This window comes from Mesoplodon mirus (genome assembly GCF_964341445.2).
Source record: "Mesoplodon mirus genome assembly, chromosome: 2".
In the NCBI taxonomy this organism is placed as follows: Eukaryota; Metazoa; Chordata; class Mammalia; order Artiodactyla; family Ziphiidae; genus Mesoplodon; species Mesoplodon mirus.
In genome coordinates, this window is record NC_138977.1 from 217,008,849 (window position 1) to 217,026,290 (window position 17,442).

General features: G+C 41.7%; 1 protein-coding gene across 5 annotated transcripts in view; it reads right to left on the reverse strand.

Annotated features, from left to right (window-relative positions):
- Window positions 1-16,729, reverse strand: part of SHTN1 (shootin 1) — a 106,398-nt gene extending 89,669 nt beyond the window's left edge. For 2 of the 5 annotated variants that reach the window (XM_082641596.1, XM_082641595.1), the window contains exons 1-2: window positions 16,318-16,726; window positions 900-952 (exon numbers count right to left, since the gene is read on the reverse strand). In XM_082641596.1, coding sequence (XP_082497722.1) covers window positions 900-940 — 41 coding nt within the window. In that variant the 5' untranslated portion in view covers window positions 941-952; window positions 16,318-16,726. Of the gene's footprint in view, window positions 1-899; window positions 953-16,317 lie in introns of all 5 variants that reach the window. The other 3 variants (XM_082641600.1, XM_082641601.1, XM_082641597.1) reach the window with 3 other exon arrangements.
- Window positions 16,730-17,442: the final 713 nt, after the last annotated feature.

Below are 17,442 nucleotides of genomic sequence, written 5' to 3' on the forward strand. Positions count from 1 at the left end.
AGGTTGCATAATTTACTGCAATGATGAGTACCTTCTTTAATAACCACGAAGGACCTGTCTTATTAATTTTCCACCACGGATGTTATGCTTTGAAATATCTGGTCTATCAAACAAATTTCTAAAAATAGAAATTTTAAATTTTTAAAATAAATTTCATTTATATCTAAATAACAATAACGGACAGTTGCCCCTCTCTCTCCTTTTCATTTTCTACTCAGTCCCTCTACTTTTTTTAGCCTTCCCTTCTGTATGTCCCTTCCCTAAACTTATAGGGAAAAAAAGATATATGTTAAAAAAAATTCATGAATCTTAATTGATATGTCCAGAGACATAAAGGTAAGTAGAATTTAATTATTTAACCGTTAAAAAATAAAACTGCCAGAGCCCAGGAAAATATTCACCACGCTTCACCATCTTCACATTGGGTGTTTTTCAACTTCCAATAGGTTATTCATATACTTAGAGGAAGCAAACATACAAAGGGTTTATGGAAGCATTTGAGCTAAACACCAATGACTAACTCCAAAGAGTTCTCTCCAGATCTAATATGTCTCAACCCAAAAGGTAAATGTCTCAGGCCTTCAATTCCATCACTAGAATCCCAAATCTGACTGCTGGAAAAAGTACAATTCTTGGGGGCTTGAGTTGCTTGGCTTGGTGCCTTGCTGCACATTTAGCCGTGTAGTTAATCTCCCAGAGCAGCGCCCACTGTGGCATGCCTTCTATTCTTTACCATCTGGAGCCTGGAGTTGATATGAGCCTGAACCACACATGCAGGAGAAAAGAAATTAAAAAAACAACTCTCATTCGCATTTAACTGAAATTGGTGGCAGAACAATGCACCATGCTGTCTAGGCTTTTACACAAGTAAGAGAGGAAAGAAAGGGTAAAGTACAAACCTTCTCCTTTGTCTTCTGGTTCTCTGCTCTGAGGTCTTCATATTCACCTATTGCTAAAAGAAAAAAAGGAAAGCAATGTTATAATGCTATCAAAAGTTTACTATGGGAAAACCTGGGAACCCAACTAACCCCTATTGTCTATTTACAAGGTTCTGGGTGGGGTGGAGAAGAGGCCACAGAAGAAGGGCTCCTGCTTTTAAGAATAAGGAAGAAGGGCTTCCCTGGTGGTGCAGTGGTTGAGAGTCCGCCTGCCGATGCAGGGGACACGGGTTTGTGCCCCGGTCCGGGAGGATCCCACATGCCGCGGAGCAGCTGGGCCCGTGAGCCATGGCCGCTGAGCCTGCGCATCTGGAGCCTGTGCTCCGCAACGGGAGAGGCCACAACAGTGAGAGGCCCGCGTACCGCAAAAAACAAAAAAGAATAAGGAAGAAGAAGAGACCAGAGCAGATGTGAGCCCACAGAGCCAAATTTCAGTTATCCTGGGTTATTAGGAAGACCTATGAGCCATAAGTGCCTATAACAAGTCACTTCTCATCTTTGATGTTCAACACTTGTGAAAGGAGACAGGTTGGTGTCCCTGAAGTTCCTTCCAGCAAGATTAGTCTGTGGTGCTGTAATCACAGGTTTATTTAAGATTGGCCTCCAGAAAATAAACTCAGTGTCACATATCTTCTTTATCCACAGGGGAAAGTTTCTGCTATGAGCATTCAGCTAAGAACAACTATTTTCAGGCACTGCAAGATCATCAACCACCAAGCCATGACCAGATCCCAGCCAGATTCATTTCACTAAATTAGAAAAATATGTGAATTATCTGGAACTATTTCCAGGTATGTGGGAAAAGCAGCAGTTTTCTACTTAAAATCCTCCACTGCCAGAAAAGCAAGCTGAACTCCCACATTCATCTTAGCCAAAGCACCATTTTTAGATAGCCTCACAGTTGAGAATGTGCCATTTAGAGTGTGTGGTGGGAAGAAAGAGACTGATTTAGGACTAATGATGGAGCAGAATGTCTAAGGTGGACCCAGCAGAACTGCTGCCCACTCCCAGACCAGCATTTTGACTGGCACCAGAGAGCCAGGCAATAATCAAGTTTAGATTTTGATACTTTTACTTTTAAAAAATTTCATTGGGATTTATCTACAAAAAGCTAAGTTTTTCTTTAAAAAAAAAAAAAGACAAACACAGCTTCCTATTTCTATGAAGAACCTGAAGATATAAATTAAAAATCTGAAACCAGTGGTTTCAAGAACATTCCAGATAATCTGGTCATTAATTCTAAAGTGTATGATTCTAACCATTGGAGCAGAGAATACCGCCAAAACAATTCAGATGGTAAAGTATATGCTGTTCCTTTCAACAGTGATCTGAAGGGTTTAGAATAGTTACTATGATGACCGGACCTAAATCTTAAAATCCAATTCAAATAAACAAATATTTATGAGACTATACCATCAATGGCCTGAAGTTTTATCAGCACTTCATAACCATCTAAATAAGAATTAATGGACATTTTATTGAAGCCACACTCAAAAAAGAATCTATTTTTTGAAAAAACTTTTCTAATTTTTGAAAATTAGACAGCCCATAAGATAGCTAAATGTATACATGTAAAGATACAGCCCTTTTAAAAATAATTACAGTTTCAACAGAAAAGATTTGATTGATCACAGAATGAAGCCCTCGGCACACCAGCTCCTTATCAGCCTCCATCAGACAAACCCCAACCAATGAGTATGAAATAAATTGTCCTCAGTTCTGAAAATTCAATAAAACGTCCCTCCCCTTCCTTTTTCTAACAAAAAGAAACATGAACTAAGAGATCCTAAAAATACGCACTTACATCATTAGGTAGTCTATAGTCATGGTCCCAAATCTTATTACTACATCTAATATTGTTTCAAAAAATAAATACTTTATTGAGAGATTTTGCTTTAGTTTACTTGACATTTAAAAGTATCTTTAGATAAAGTTGAAAAATCAAAATTGATTTACCACTCTATTCCTGATGACCTACTTTACAGACATACAAAAAAAAAAAGACAGTAAGAAATTTTTTTTTCTATTTAAAGCAGCAGATAACGGCTATGAAGGCCTTTTTAAAAATACCGATACTGTTCTTCCATTATAATGCCAACAGAATCCAGGCGAAACACTGTAGACTCCCAATTACTGAGTCTTTATGAAAAGCATTAATTATGAACCCTTTACCTATCATATCTTAATGGAAACCACAGAAAATATGCTTTCCGTGACTGTAAGCAACTTAAAAAAAAAAATGAAGCCAAGTACAGGGAAAGGAGAGGAAAAGTATGGGAAGAATTCATCCATTTGGTAGTGGGAAGGGGCAGTTGGGGAATTGGGCATAAATGAAAAATATTTACTTATATTTTTATTTCTTTGAATTTAAAAAAACCAAGCTTACTGCCCTAAACAATATTCACATACACATATATCATAGTGAAAACATGTGTAACCACATCTTTAGGAAAACTGGTAAAAACTATAATAACCTGTTATTCAGCTACTTCTTTTTTTGGCAATGCCAAAGGGTCACAGAGAAAGCCTTATTGTTTCACAACTGGCTCACAGTTTCAAAAATTTTTAACATGAGCTGTGCAACTCAAGTGCTTTGATGAGAGAGATCTGCCAAATTTTGAACTAATAAAAAAAAAAGAAGAAATGATTTTGACCAATTCTCTGTCATGTGAAAGACATCTGCAACTTGGGAAGACTCCATCCCTTGCATTTAGATACAGCATATTTCACTATACTGTAAAGTCACACAGCACAGCAATTTAAAAGTGCAGCCCAAGCACTTAACTTAGCCAGGTACCTTGGGCAAACTGGTTACTCTCTGCGTCTCAGATTCCTCACCTGGAAAATAGGAATAATAACTGTACATCTCTCATAGTGTTCTTATTAAGAGTAGGTGAGCTAACATGCAACAAGAGTGCTTAGGCATATTAAATGTTGAATGCATGTTAAACGAAGATTATCATTACTGATACAGCAAGGTATGTCAAATCTGTGAGCATGATAAGAGATTAGGCTGCTCCCTAATGCCTTCGGTCTCAGGCTTACTTCGGTGATACATGGCCTGAAAGATGGCAGAGCAGAAAATCTCTGAAATCCTAAGTACTACTACCTTCCACCAAAGAAAAGGAGGAGAGAGGGGGTTAAAGATCAACTGTAGTTTGTTGTAGTAAAAAAAGAAGGTGGGGCTTCCCTGGTGGCGCAGTGGTTGAGAGTCTGGGACGTGGGTTCGTGCCCCGGTCCGGGAGGGTCCCACGTGCCGCGGAGCGGCTGGGCCCATGAGCCATGGCCACTGGGCCTGCGCATCCGGATCCTATGCTCTGCAGCGGGGGAGGCCACAGCAGTGAGAGGCCCGCATAACGGGAGGAAAAAAAAAAAAGAAGTGGAAGCATGTCTGAAGCTGTACTTTTCAATCCTGGCTGCACATTAGAATCACCAGGGGAGCTTTTAAATCCTACAGCTCTCTAGCCTCCTCTCCACTCACCCCCAACCCAAGATTCTGATTTAACTAGGTGGACCTTGGACATCTGTATTTCTTTAAGAGGTAAGCACCCCAGGTGATTTTAATGTGCAGCCAAAGAGGGGACTCACTACATAGGAGTATAGAATGGAAGAAACAGGAAAATGTAGAGAAAACAAGGAGAATATCAGGCAAAGCATGTGCTTCAAGAATCATGCTGGTTCTATATTCTAACCCGCTAATGCCAAGAAAGAGAATTTTCTTTACAAGCTGCAAACCATGACATAGCCGTCCCAGGAAGCAGCTGAGTAGACTTAGTTGTTTGAGAAACATGACAACTAAAGTTCAGAATTACAGGCCAATAACACCTCTGGCTAGGGTGAGCAACAATCAACTTGCCTGGGCCTTTTCCAGTTTTAGCATTTTAGAGTCCAGTGCCCCTGGAAACCTCTCAGACCCAGGAAGCTTAACCACCCTATCCTAGCATTAGCTCCAGAACAGTATTTCCAACCAACACTGTCTAGACCTGCACTATCAAATATGGTAGCCACTAGCCACTTACATTTATATTAATTAAAATTAAATAAAATTTAAAATTCAGCTCTTCAGCTGCTCTGACCACATTTCAAGTGTTCAATTGCTACAGGTGCCTAGTGGCCACCACTGTGGACAGTGGACACAGAACACTTACATCACAGCTGAAAAGTTCTACTGAACAGTACAGTTCCGGACATCTCTGTCCACATACCTTACAAGTACCTCAAACTCAACATGTTAGAAAGTGAACTCATCAATTCCATTTCACCCAAACCTCTTACTTTCTGTATACAGGACCATCATCTACCTAGTTCTCAAGCTAGTACCTCAGGATCACCCTTGATTCCACACTTTCCCCCACCACCAAAGGATCGTCAACTGCTCAGACCTCAAAATGTCTCTCCAATCTGCCCTTCCTCTATCGTCAGTATCTCTGCCCTATTTCTGACCCTCAATTATAGCAAAACCCTCTCATCTAGCCTCTAGCTTCCCTCTACGCCAAGTTCATTCTTTACAAGGTAGATACTAGTTAGCACTGTAACAAAGAAAACTGGTTATTTCATTCTCTTGTTTAAAAGCCACCAAAGGTACTAGCTTCACAACCTGGGAACCCCACTCTCCTCTCCTCTCCCCACTCAGAGACCACACTCACTCCATCACACCCAAAGTCCCAATGCTTCCCTAAACCCTCTAAGACCTTTCATACCCAAGTGTCTTTACAAATATTTTCCCCTCTGCCTGCAAGGTCTTCCCTTCCGCATCTTCCCTGCCTCCTCCTTTGCAATGCAGTTCAACTGTCATTTCTTCTAAGAAACTCTCCCCATATAACGGGGGCAAAAATCAGCATTTACATTTCTAATATACTACCAAAGTACACTGTTCATAGATCTCTATTGGAGCATCTACATGCAACATTATAAGTTGTCTGAACACAGGTCTGTTTTCTTATCTTTTCTCCCACTCAATTCCTTGCTATATACCTTACACTCAGCAGAATACAAAGCACAGAGTCTATGCCTATGTTGAATGAATGAGTGGTTCATATAAATCTGTGATATAGAGCAATTAAGCCAAATATTAACATCCCCCTTCTAAAAGTGAAGACACAAGTGCAAAGAAACGTCAAATCCCACAGTAAGGAATGGTGGAAGCAGAACCAGTCTACTGATCCTAAAGGTCATCCATGTAAAAAACATTTATGAGCACTACTGTGTGCTGTGTGCTACAGCACTAGACCAGAAATAACCCTCTAGGTTGAAGACTATGTCTTTATGCATCCAGATGCCCTCTTCTAGCACAATGGCTGTCAAACAGTAGACACTTGATAAATGTGTGTTAAATTCAGGAAGGAGGAAGGATGGATCTAGGTCTTCACATGAACAAATCATGAAAGAGCACATACTTTCCTCCCCATATTAAAAGGGCCTCTTAAATCATATGTTACAACAAGATACTTAATAAAAATGAAGCTTTAAATAGCCATCAAATATAACCAGAAAAACACTGCCTCATGAGATCTTCTAATGTATATTCTCAACCACTGAGTTTACATCTTTGAGGCTCATAGAGCCTTGAAACCTCTCTTATTAATGGGGTATGAGGACATAAGTCATAACAGATAATGTTCAATTAGGACATTATTCCCTTCTGCACACATCTCAGTAGGTCCTGCTCTTAAAGCCAGAATAGAAAGAGAAGTCGTTTATACCTCAGTTGTTAATTAAAGCATTAGAAAAGCCAGGGAAACACTGCTGGAAAACCTGATCAAAAAATAAAGGTGAGAGATTTCATATCTAAAAAGAAATTATGGGCTTCCCTGGTGGCGCAGTGGTTGAGAATCCGCCTGCCGATGCAGGGGACACGGGTTCGTGCCCTGGTCCGGGAGGATCCCACGTGCCGCGGAGCGGCTGGGCCCGTGAGCCATGGCCGCTGGGCCTGCGCATCCGGAGCCTGTGCTCCGCAACGGGAGAGGCCACAACAGTGAGAGGCCCGCGTACCAAAAAAAAAAATAAATAAATAAAAAAAATAAAAAGAAATTATAGCAAACCTGAAATTCACTCTTTACCTGATAGAACACACAGTACAGTGTTAATGATTTAATGATGCTTAAGAAGTAATCTCAACAAACTATATTAATGACTTCAAGTTAACCACCAGAAAGGAAGGAAACTGAGAACTTTTTTTTTTTTTTTTTTTTTTTTTTTGCAGTACGCGGGCCTCTCACTGCTGTGGCCTCTCCCGTTGCGGAGCACAGGCTCCGGACAGGCAGGCTCAGCGGCCATGGCTCACGGGCCCAGCCGCTCCGCAGCATGTGGGATCCTCCGGGACCGGGGAACGAACCTGTGTCCCCTGCATCAGCAGGCAGACTCTCAACCACTGTGCCACCAGGGAAGCCCGAGAACTTTAAAATACGTATATAAGTCTGGTTTCTGGTCTGGCATGTAAGGAGGTTGTAAGCCGACACTCTGGTCCTCACAACAACAAAAAATGCTGAACAAACTGAAAATCAACAACTTTTCTTGGATCCATGAGAGAATTGAAGTCGCAGGGCAAATCACTACTCCAAAAATTAGAGATACACTCAGACAGATACAGAGGATCACAACTTACTGGAGCAGAAGCCAAGGTGCAGAAACACCCTCATGTGCCAAGATAGGGAAAAAAATATCAACTGTAATTAACAAATTGCTAGAGGCTCATTTCCAACAAGTTTGAGAGTTAAAAACTCTAGGCGTGGACCGATCTTAAGAAGCCCCGACACTTCTGAGTTTTAACTCCAGGAGTACTACCAGGTCCTCACAGTGAATACTGAGAAAACTTCCCTACTGTTTCTGGCAGGGGAGGGGAAAAGTAGCCATCACGAAATATGCCCAGAGCATTCTGTTCTTTATAACAAGACCTTCCCTCAAGAGAAATTATTTTATTAGAGCCTAACAGATTAAAGGGAAGGTAATAACCAACTCCAGCACCTTGTAGCCTTCTTGTCTCATGGACAGGGAAAACTGGAACTGAGAAGCACTCGTGAAAGTCACAGCTCTGGGGCGCAGGCTCACTTAAAGACAGAGACCCTATCACAGGACTATTCCCTTCCCCCATACCCTACCACTACATGAATGTTTATAGCAGTTTTATTCCTAACTGCCAAAACTTGGAAGCAACCGTGATGTTCACCAACAAGTGAATGGATAAACGAACAACGGTACATCTATACAATGGAGTATTATTCAGTGATAAAGAGAAACAAATGAGCTCTCAAGCACAAAAGACATGCAGGAAGCCTAAATGCATACTGCTACATGAAAGAAGCCAATCTAAAAATGCTATACTCTGTACAATTACAACTATATAACATTATGGAAAAAGCAAAACTACGGAGCCAGTAAAAAGATCAGTAGTTGCCAGGAGTTCCGGGGTAAGGTGAGAGGGATGAACACGTAGAACAGAGGAAATTTTGGGAGCAGTGAAATTATTCTGTTTGATAATGTAACGATGGGTACATGTCATATATCTGTAAAAACCCATGGAATGTACAACATAAAGAATAAACCCTAATGTAAACTACGGACTTTAGTTAATAATAACGTATCAATATTGCCTCATCAATTCTAAGACCTGTACCACACTAATGCAAGATGATAATAATAAGGGAAAACGGGGGAGGGGGGGAGATGAGGGAATTCTCTGTACCTTCTGCTCAATTTTTCTGTAATCTAAAACTGCTCCTCAAAGCCGTATTTAAAACAAATATATATATATACATGTGTATGTATATGTACATACATATATGTTGAGATATTTATATATACAATCTCAATCTCATAATCATACCCTGATTTGTGCCATAGAGGATTTGAGATAGAATCAAGTAACTAAAAGGATCCTAATATATTACTGTTCACTGCACCAAACAAAAAATTCAGAACTCGTGTTTTAATGTTTACAATGCTTAGATACATCAATAAAAAATAAATGAAATAAAACGCTTAGCCAACATGGGAAGCAGAGAAAAAAGCAGTGTTCCTTCTACATTTTAAAGCAAAGATTGGCTGTGTTAACAGTTCTAGAGAATAAAATCTACAGCACAACAAAGTTTAAAATATACATACTTTTTGGATCTAACAATTCCACTTCTGAGAATTTTTCCTACAGCTGCACTTACAGAGATTTATGTGTACAAAGGATGTAAGCAGCATTACTGTTTTGAATAAATTTTGGTTTTATAAACTTTAGATTCATAGCAAAACTATACACATAGTAGAACTCCCATATACCCTACACCCAGTTTCTCCTATTATTAACATCTTACATTAGTACGGTACATTTATTTCAATGAATGGACCAATACTGACACATTATTACGAACTGAAGTCCATATGTTATCTTATTTCCTTAGTTTTTACCTAATGTTTTATTTTTGTTCCAGTATCCCATCCAGATGCCACATTATATTTAGTTGTCATGTCTCCTTAGACACCTCTAGGCTGTGACAAGTTTCTCAGAGTTTCCTTGTTTTTGATAACTTTGAGGAGCACTGATCAGATATTTTGTAAAATGTTCCCCCACCTGGGATGTTTTCCTCATGATGAGACTGGGGCTATAGGTTTTTAGGGGAGGACCACAGAGGTGAAGTGCCATTTTCATCATCTCACATCAAAGGTACATACTATCAACATGACTTAAATCAATATTGAAGTTGACCTAGATCACCTAACTGAGGTAATGTCTGCCAGGTTTCTCCACTTTAAAGTTACTATTCACCCCCCTTTTCATACTGTCCTCTCTTTAGAAGCAAGTCACTACGCACACCCACACTTACAGAGCAGGGCATTATGCTCCACGGCCCTTTGAGTGGTAGGATACATAAATTATTTGGAACTGTTCCGCATGGAAGATGTGTCTCTTCTCATTTATTTATATCAGTATGGACTCATGAATATTTATTTTATACTTTGGGTTATAATCCAGTATTTTGTTGTTCAAATTGTTCCATCTTTGGCCATTGGAAGTTCTTTCAGTTGGTTCCCATATCTCTTTGACATATCCCCATCATTGTGGGCTCATTTTTTTGAGCACTTCCTTACTTTCTAATAACTACAAGATACTCCAGGCTCATCTTGTATATATCCTGCCCCAGTCACTCCAGCCCTAGAATCAGCCATTTCTCCCAGGAGCCCTGTTCCTTTTACTGGAGAATGGTATTACAAGCCATGTTCTGGAGCTAGATGTGCTCACTGTTACTGGTACACCTAGGCTCTCAGCTGAAAGAGCAAGGAAATAAGTGTCTGTATACTAACCCAATACATATATACACATGTGTAAATATTTCTATATGTAACCATTGGTATCTATATTAAGCTAAACATGAGTTCATACTGATGTCTCCAACTCTTCTCTATTGCCAGAAGCATTATTTTAAATTAAAAAAAATAGAAATACAGAAGTTTGTTTTCCAGAGGACATTAACTACACTGTTGTGGGAGATCCATACAGGGAACATTATGCAATCAATTTTTAAAGGTTTATATGTACTGGTATGAATTCTATAATATATATTAACTGACAAATATATATGTACATAGAAACACAATTTCCAGAAGGAAATACAACAAAAGGTTAACACTAGATAACTCTGAGAAATGGAAATGGGGTTAGAACATGCATTATCAGCAGGTCACCCTCAAAGAGGAAAAAAATATTAGATATGACAATGGCCTGTAGCTCTCCAAAGGATCACAGTACACAAAAAGATGCAGAGTGTATCTGTGGTATTAAAATTTCATGGGGAGGGGAAGTAATTAGGGGAAAAAATGTCTAAAAAGACTCCTTTGGAGAGTATAATGAAATAAAGATTGAGAAATAATGAGTTAGAAGGAACAGGTAACTTGTACTTTTTACTCCATATGCTTTTTTCTTCTGTGAGCATATGTTTATTTTTTAATTTGATTTTTTAAAAAAACAAAAGTAAGGGCTTCCTTGGTGGCACAGTGGTTGAGAATCTGCCTGCCAATGCAGAGGATACGGGTTCGTGCCCTGGTCCGGGAGGATCCCACGTGCCACGGAGTGGCTGGGCCTGTGAGCCATGGCTGCTGAGCCTGCGCGTCCGGAGCCTGTGCTCCCCGACGGGAGGGGCCGCAGCAGTGAGAGCCCCGCGTACTGCAAAAAAAAAAAAAAAAAGTAAGACTGATCTACCTAACAGCAGTGTTAGGTGAATAGTGAAATTCTGACTAGAAGTTGTAGTTCCTCAGGCCATGCTGAATGTCCATCTCACAGAGGGTCACCCCAACTGGGGACTCTTTGGCAGTGTCTCACCAACTTTAGGAAAATGCATTTTTAATACTCTGGTTTACAAAAATCATATGGCCCACAAAGCCTAAAATACTTACCTCTGCCATTTACAGAAAAAGTCTGCTGACCCCTGATCTCCATTATATTAGCTTACATTTTTTTTGGTATGTTCATACAGTGGAATACTACTCAGCAATGCAAACAAATGAACTGTAACTACATGCGACAATATTGATAAATCTCACACACATAATGAGTGAAAGAGGACAGAAGCAAATAATACACACTGTATGATTCCGTTTATGTAAATTTCAGAAACTTGCAAAACTTATCTTTGGTGGCATTGGATATCTTTGGGAAGAGGAAGGTGATAGTGATTGGAGGGGTTATTATGAAGGGGCTTCTGGAAATGTTCTGATGTAAGCGTTGTTAGAAACATACTTGCTTTTTAAAAATAATTCACTGAGATGTTCATTTGTATTCTGTGCAGTTTTCTCAATCCATGTAATACCTTGTTCTAAAAGCAAAAAATTTCAAATATAAATCTTACAAAAATGTAAACAGATGAAGAAATATAAATTTACCAGCCTTTTCAGAGGTAACTAAGTAAGTACATATGTACCCTGGCTGTTCAGATACAGTTGGTCCCTGGATCACACTTGGAAAATAGTGGTGTAAAGCCAAGTTTGCACCTGACACCAAGGCAACTATTTAGTCCCAAACGGCTTTCTACTGACTGACTTTGTATGGACCCGAGATTGACAATGCTTCGGCTTTTCCAGATAAATAGGGTCATTGTGGTAGACAACAGTTTCAGACCCTTTTGTCAAAATAATGCTCTAGCTACTTTCTAGCCTGAAAGCCAAGGGAACACTGGAAGCCTCTTTTTCTTTTTCTTTTTTTTTTTTTTTTTGCGGTACGCGGGCCTCTCACTGTTGTGGCTTCTCCCGTTGCGGAGCACAGGCTCCAGACGCACAGGATCAGCGGCCATGGCTCACGGGCCCAGCCGCTCCGCGGCATGTGGGATCCTCCCGGACCGGGGCACGAATCCGTGTCCCCTGCATCGGCAGGCGGACTCTCAACAACTGCGCCATCAGGGAAGGCCTGGAAGCCTCTTTTAATTACTAACTCTGTTCTAAGAATAAACTTGACTAAATTTCCATGTGAACCTTAAGCACTAGCTCAATAATCTTGGAGAAAATGATACCAACCCTCAGGATGAAAGAAGGTTACCTTGCTTTAAAACCAATTATCTTACCATTTTAAACAGTGTCAGTCCAAGAATAGCCCATAACTTTTATTTGTTTGTTGTTGTTGTTTTGGTCTTACATTAGAACATCCTTTTTGCTAAGTGGCAATCATTCTCTTCAAAACTTCCTCAACAAGATCCAAATGACATGGCATTATGATGATGACAGTTTAGTGGACATCTGCTGTTTGTGTCTTCCTAACCCGCATCCCCGCTTCTGGTAGTGGCACACCAGTCTTTTTTGGACTACTCCTATCCATTGGTCTTTGTGGAGGCTGCCAATCAAGGTGCCCTGCCCTTCCCTGGCCAAAGGACTTTAAACACATGACCCAAATGAGGCCAGTTAGACACTCTACCACCATCTCTAAACTAGGAACTCCTCACCAGCAGCAACAAGGTTTTTTCCATCTCTATATCTCTGAGGCCTAGCACAGTGCCTGGCTATGAATATTCAATGCATGTGGGCTGAATGAAATACAAAGAAAATCATGTACCTTAAACAAATGCTGAGCTAAGTCTATCATTTCCCAACAGAATTCTGAACATTGTATTATGTTTTGTAAGGAAAACGTCCACTTTAGTAAGCTAGGAAATATGCATTGGAAATAGTATCGCAAGTTGCCATTTCTCAGTGCATTGAAGATGTCAATCAGTCCAATAAAATAAAGCCGCAAAAAAGACAAAAGGAGAATTACCTCATTACCTCAACATCTGCTTGAACATAAGCAATCGCACACTGGCTAATTTTTTTTAAAGGGACATAATATAACTTTCTGGAAAGACATAATATAGCTAATTATACCATTCACTAGAAGGGAACATACAATGTTTTGAAGTAATTCAGAAGTGGGTGTGATTTATAAGACATAGAGCTTAGGGAATGTTAAGTATAAATTAGAGATTGTTCATATTATGACAGACTGCGTCATTACATTTCACAACTTTTGTCAAAAGCAACCTTATTCACCACACCACTAAAGACTTCACATTAGGGAAGGCTGCTGGCAGCTTTGCCATTTAGAGTTGACGGCAACCTTCTTTCTGAACACCCTCCTGGGGAATGGGTTCAAATTTTAGACTTAAAATACACTAGGGAAGAAACGATATGATGAAACCTAAATGGCCAACAAACATGTAAAAAGATTTCAAACCTCACTAATTACCAGGTCAAACAAATTTTTTAAAGGTACCATTTTTGTTCATCAGATTGGCAAAAATTAAGCAACCTGTCAGGCTGTCAAATTAGTAAAGACTGCTGTTGGTCACCGTTGACCAATGCATGGGGAAATGGACACTTCTGGGGGGAATGTGAACTGGTACAGCCATCTGGGGAGGGGGGCACTTTTGCAATGCCTAGCAAAACTTTATACGTATATGCCCTCTAAGCCAACAATTCCATTTCTAAGAATCTATCCTAGAAAAAAATTTTAATTGTACAAACTGATTTGTATGATTATTTGATTAATGACTGTCTACTAGACAATAAACTTGTCTGTCTGGTTCACCATCTCTTACCCCAGTGCCCAGCACATGGGCCTCACATATGACAGGTACCTGGTATTTGTCAAAGGAGTAAATGAATAGGTTTACTCAGCCTAAAAAAAGAAAAACAGAGTATTTAATCGATAATGGTTCTTCTTGTTCACATTAAATAGTAGTGGAATTATTCACAATGTTAACAGGCGGTAAAAAGTACTGTCTACTTTTAAAAATAAATCACACACACCGGCTTACAAAATTGATCATAATATTGGTAAGAGCCCAAACACATAGTTGCCAGGTTTTCCACCTCAAATCCCTAGCTCCCCAGTTAGTTCCGTAGGTTAAACAGCAATTAAATACTCTTGAAATAAGTCACTTGCTATCACAGTCTATGATCCACTGACAAATGCCCCAAGTTTGAAATGTATAAAAATTACACCATGGGCTGATAAAAACCCCAACACCTGTGTAACCAGACTCAATATCCTAAAAAAAAAAGTATACTTTTTAAGCAACACAAATTTCAAAGTCTAACTGTTCTATTGCCTTTGACATGCCCCAAATTGAGAAAATATATCCTCTAAAAATATTAATGCATGGATCTGTTTGTTTTCCAACATAACTGGAGAACCAGAAACTTAAGAATCGTCCGTTTTTCTCAAGTCTCAAATCCAACACAGAGATGGAGATGTGTTCCAAAATCAAATATAAATAACTTGTGGATTATCTGCAACGTTAAATTATCCTTGAAATTATATACATAATGAAAAGAAGTGAAATTTTAAATTTTAACATTATTTGAAAACTGACCATCCATCAAAAGATCTGGTATCCACTGACAGATATTACCAATAATGAAAGCTCCAACAGTCTAGAATACGAATTAAGAGTCTTTATGTTGGGTGAGGGGGGTAGTGTTATCAGGAATAAAATACTAATAAAATCCAGCCCTTCACTAAAACACTTGAGAAATTCCAGATAAAGGCATGTTGCCCACCCACTAGATTCACTGATTCTTGTGACTTTATGACCTTAGACTAACCTAGGATGGGAGTTGATGGTACTTGGGAAGGCAAAAGCCATTAATATTTATCCAGCACTTTCTAGATGCTAGATACCACAGAGGAATGTGTTCTGTCCATTTTCGAGAGGTTAAATATTGATAATTTCCCCAAGGTCACACAGTTACTAAACAGTCACACTGAGATTTGTTTTCAGGAGTGTGGACTCCAGAGGGATCAAAATACCCTTATGAATGGTATGTTTGTGGTCTCAAGGAGCAACAGGCCACAGTACTGGACAGACCTCATAAAATCATCTGGTTTAGCTCTTGCGCCTAGTCAGGTCAGGCCTGATTAACCATAAGACCCACGGAAGGGAACAGACTCTTCCAAGTTCAGAGTTGGTGAGTTAAGTCAAGAGAAGTGAAAGAGCTGGGATTAAACACCAGGATTAGCCACAGAGCGGGGCCCCTTCCACTATACGGCCACGTAGGTAAGTTATTCAGAAAAACATATGTTCCTACACATTTTTACTTCCTAAATCTGCATGGTTCCTCTTTCTTGACCCATATTCTCAGGCCACCTTTGGTCAGGGTAATAATAATTTTAATCTTAATTTGGCTTTGTTCAGAAGTGTGGTTAAGTGATGAAAATCACTGACTAAAACAGTTCTTTATTAAGAGATTAAAACAGTTCTTTATCTAGCTACCAGGCAATGCAGAAATGCATGTACATGGCTTTCCTGCGAACCAGAGCCAAGTCCTAATTCAAGAAGCCCCGCACAGGCAGGGTGTTGCCTCACTGACAAATAAATTGCTAAAAATGGGAAGCGATAAAACACACCATGGCCTGCAAATCCTCGCTGCTAAGGAAAGAGGAACTAGGCCAAACCAGAATGAAAAGCTCGGAAAGGCTGTCAAGCAGCGCCGCAGGCGCCAACGTGCAAGGTGGGGCCAAGGCCAGGGAGCGAGGCCAGCAGAGCTGCCTAAACCGCCGCCTCTACAAAATAACCTGCCCCACTCGCTTCCCCCTAGTGTATGGTGGTACCGTGGGACCTCGTCCCCGCCAAATCCTTGGCTCTTCCCCTCAACCCCCATTGCCCGCTACAGCGACCAACGCGTAGCGCTTCCCGCCCTGCCGGGCACGACACTCCCAGGCACAAGCAAAGCACTTTATCCTCTGCCCCGAGCTCGCCAAAGCGCGCGGGGCGCGGAGAATGCTTCTCCACGGGTGACGGAGCTCCTGGGGGTGACTACAACGGCCGCAACACCTCCCGCCCAGCTTCCACCACCGCAAAGCCAGCGCCCTGGAGCCGTCCCCGCCCATGGGCCGCGGCTGCCCGCACCTGGCGGCCACACGCCCGCCTACCTTGCTCCTTGAGACTGGAGATGAGCTGCAGCTGCTTCTCCTCGTCCGAGCTGTTCATTTTGGCAGGTGGGGCCGGGAATAAAAGGAAAGGAGGGAGAGGCGAGGGGTACAGTGGGGGGAGGGGGAAGAAAAAGCAAGATGCCGGTGGCTTGCGGCTTCACTACCCGGAAGTTGGATTTGCTCCCGCTCCTCCTCCTCCTGGCGCGGAGCGCGCGGGTGAGATCATCCCCACGCACCTACTCAGCGGCCTTGGCTGCTTCACCTGCAGGCAGGCGGAGGGGCGGGGACAGGCCGGTAGCCCGGGGGCAGGAGGTGGGGACGTAGGAAGCACCCGCGGTGGCACCTGGGCCCGCAACCCGTGCCTAGCCTGCAGCCGCCGCTGTGCTTCGCCTTCCTCCGCGGAGGCCGGCGCCGCGGGATGCGCAGGGGGAGGGCGTGAGTTCGCTGTGGCTATCTCCGGCAACCTCTTCTCTTCCTCCACCCCGCCGCGGACACCCGGACGCGCGTTCCGGAGAAAACCGGCCCTGGGTCTGCAGCGTCTACAGAACCCCACTTCGAACGCTGTCAAGAGCCTCTCCCCACGAGGGAGATGTAATTAGCAATAAACACCCAGGATTCTTCCCCAATTCTCGTACAGTGGACTCTGGGGGCGGTGTGGGGAAACCTAGGTGCCCTCAGGGCCAGGCTCTGTGTTAATATGTTTTGCACCTTGATAAGCATACAGATACTGAAAACGGCAGGCCTGGTAAATTCCAAGGAGGACGTGGTAGTCAGCTGGCTTCCTCCAGCAACACCGGTTTGAGAAATGGTCAAAACTGGGCCCTGCAGCACGTGGATCGCCAGGCCTCGCGGACCATCTGATTTGCGGTGGAAAGATCTTCTCTTCAGGGTAGAGGCCACTGCAGTCCAAATACCTAAGGTCACACATCTGCCTGGCAGCAGAGCCTGGTGAAGTGAAGCCCGGCATTTGTCCCGCTTCACTGCCTTCTAGGCTGTTTAAACCCAGCTCTGGGTTAGAGCCTGACCAGAAAAGGGGCGGCAGACCTTCCACATTTCAAAATGGTTCCCCCCAACCCCCAGTTGCCAGTCAGTCTTTGGTCAAGTCTCCTGACCTCTTTGAACTTC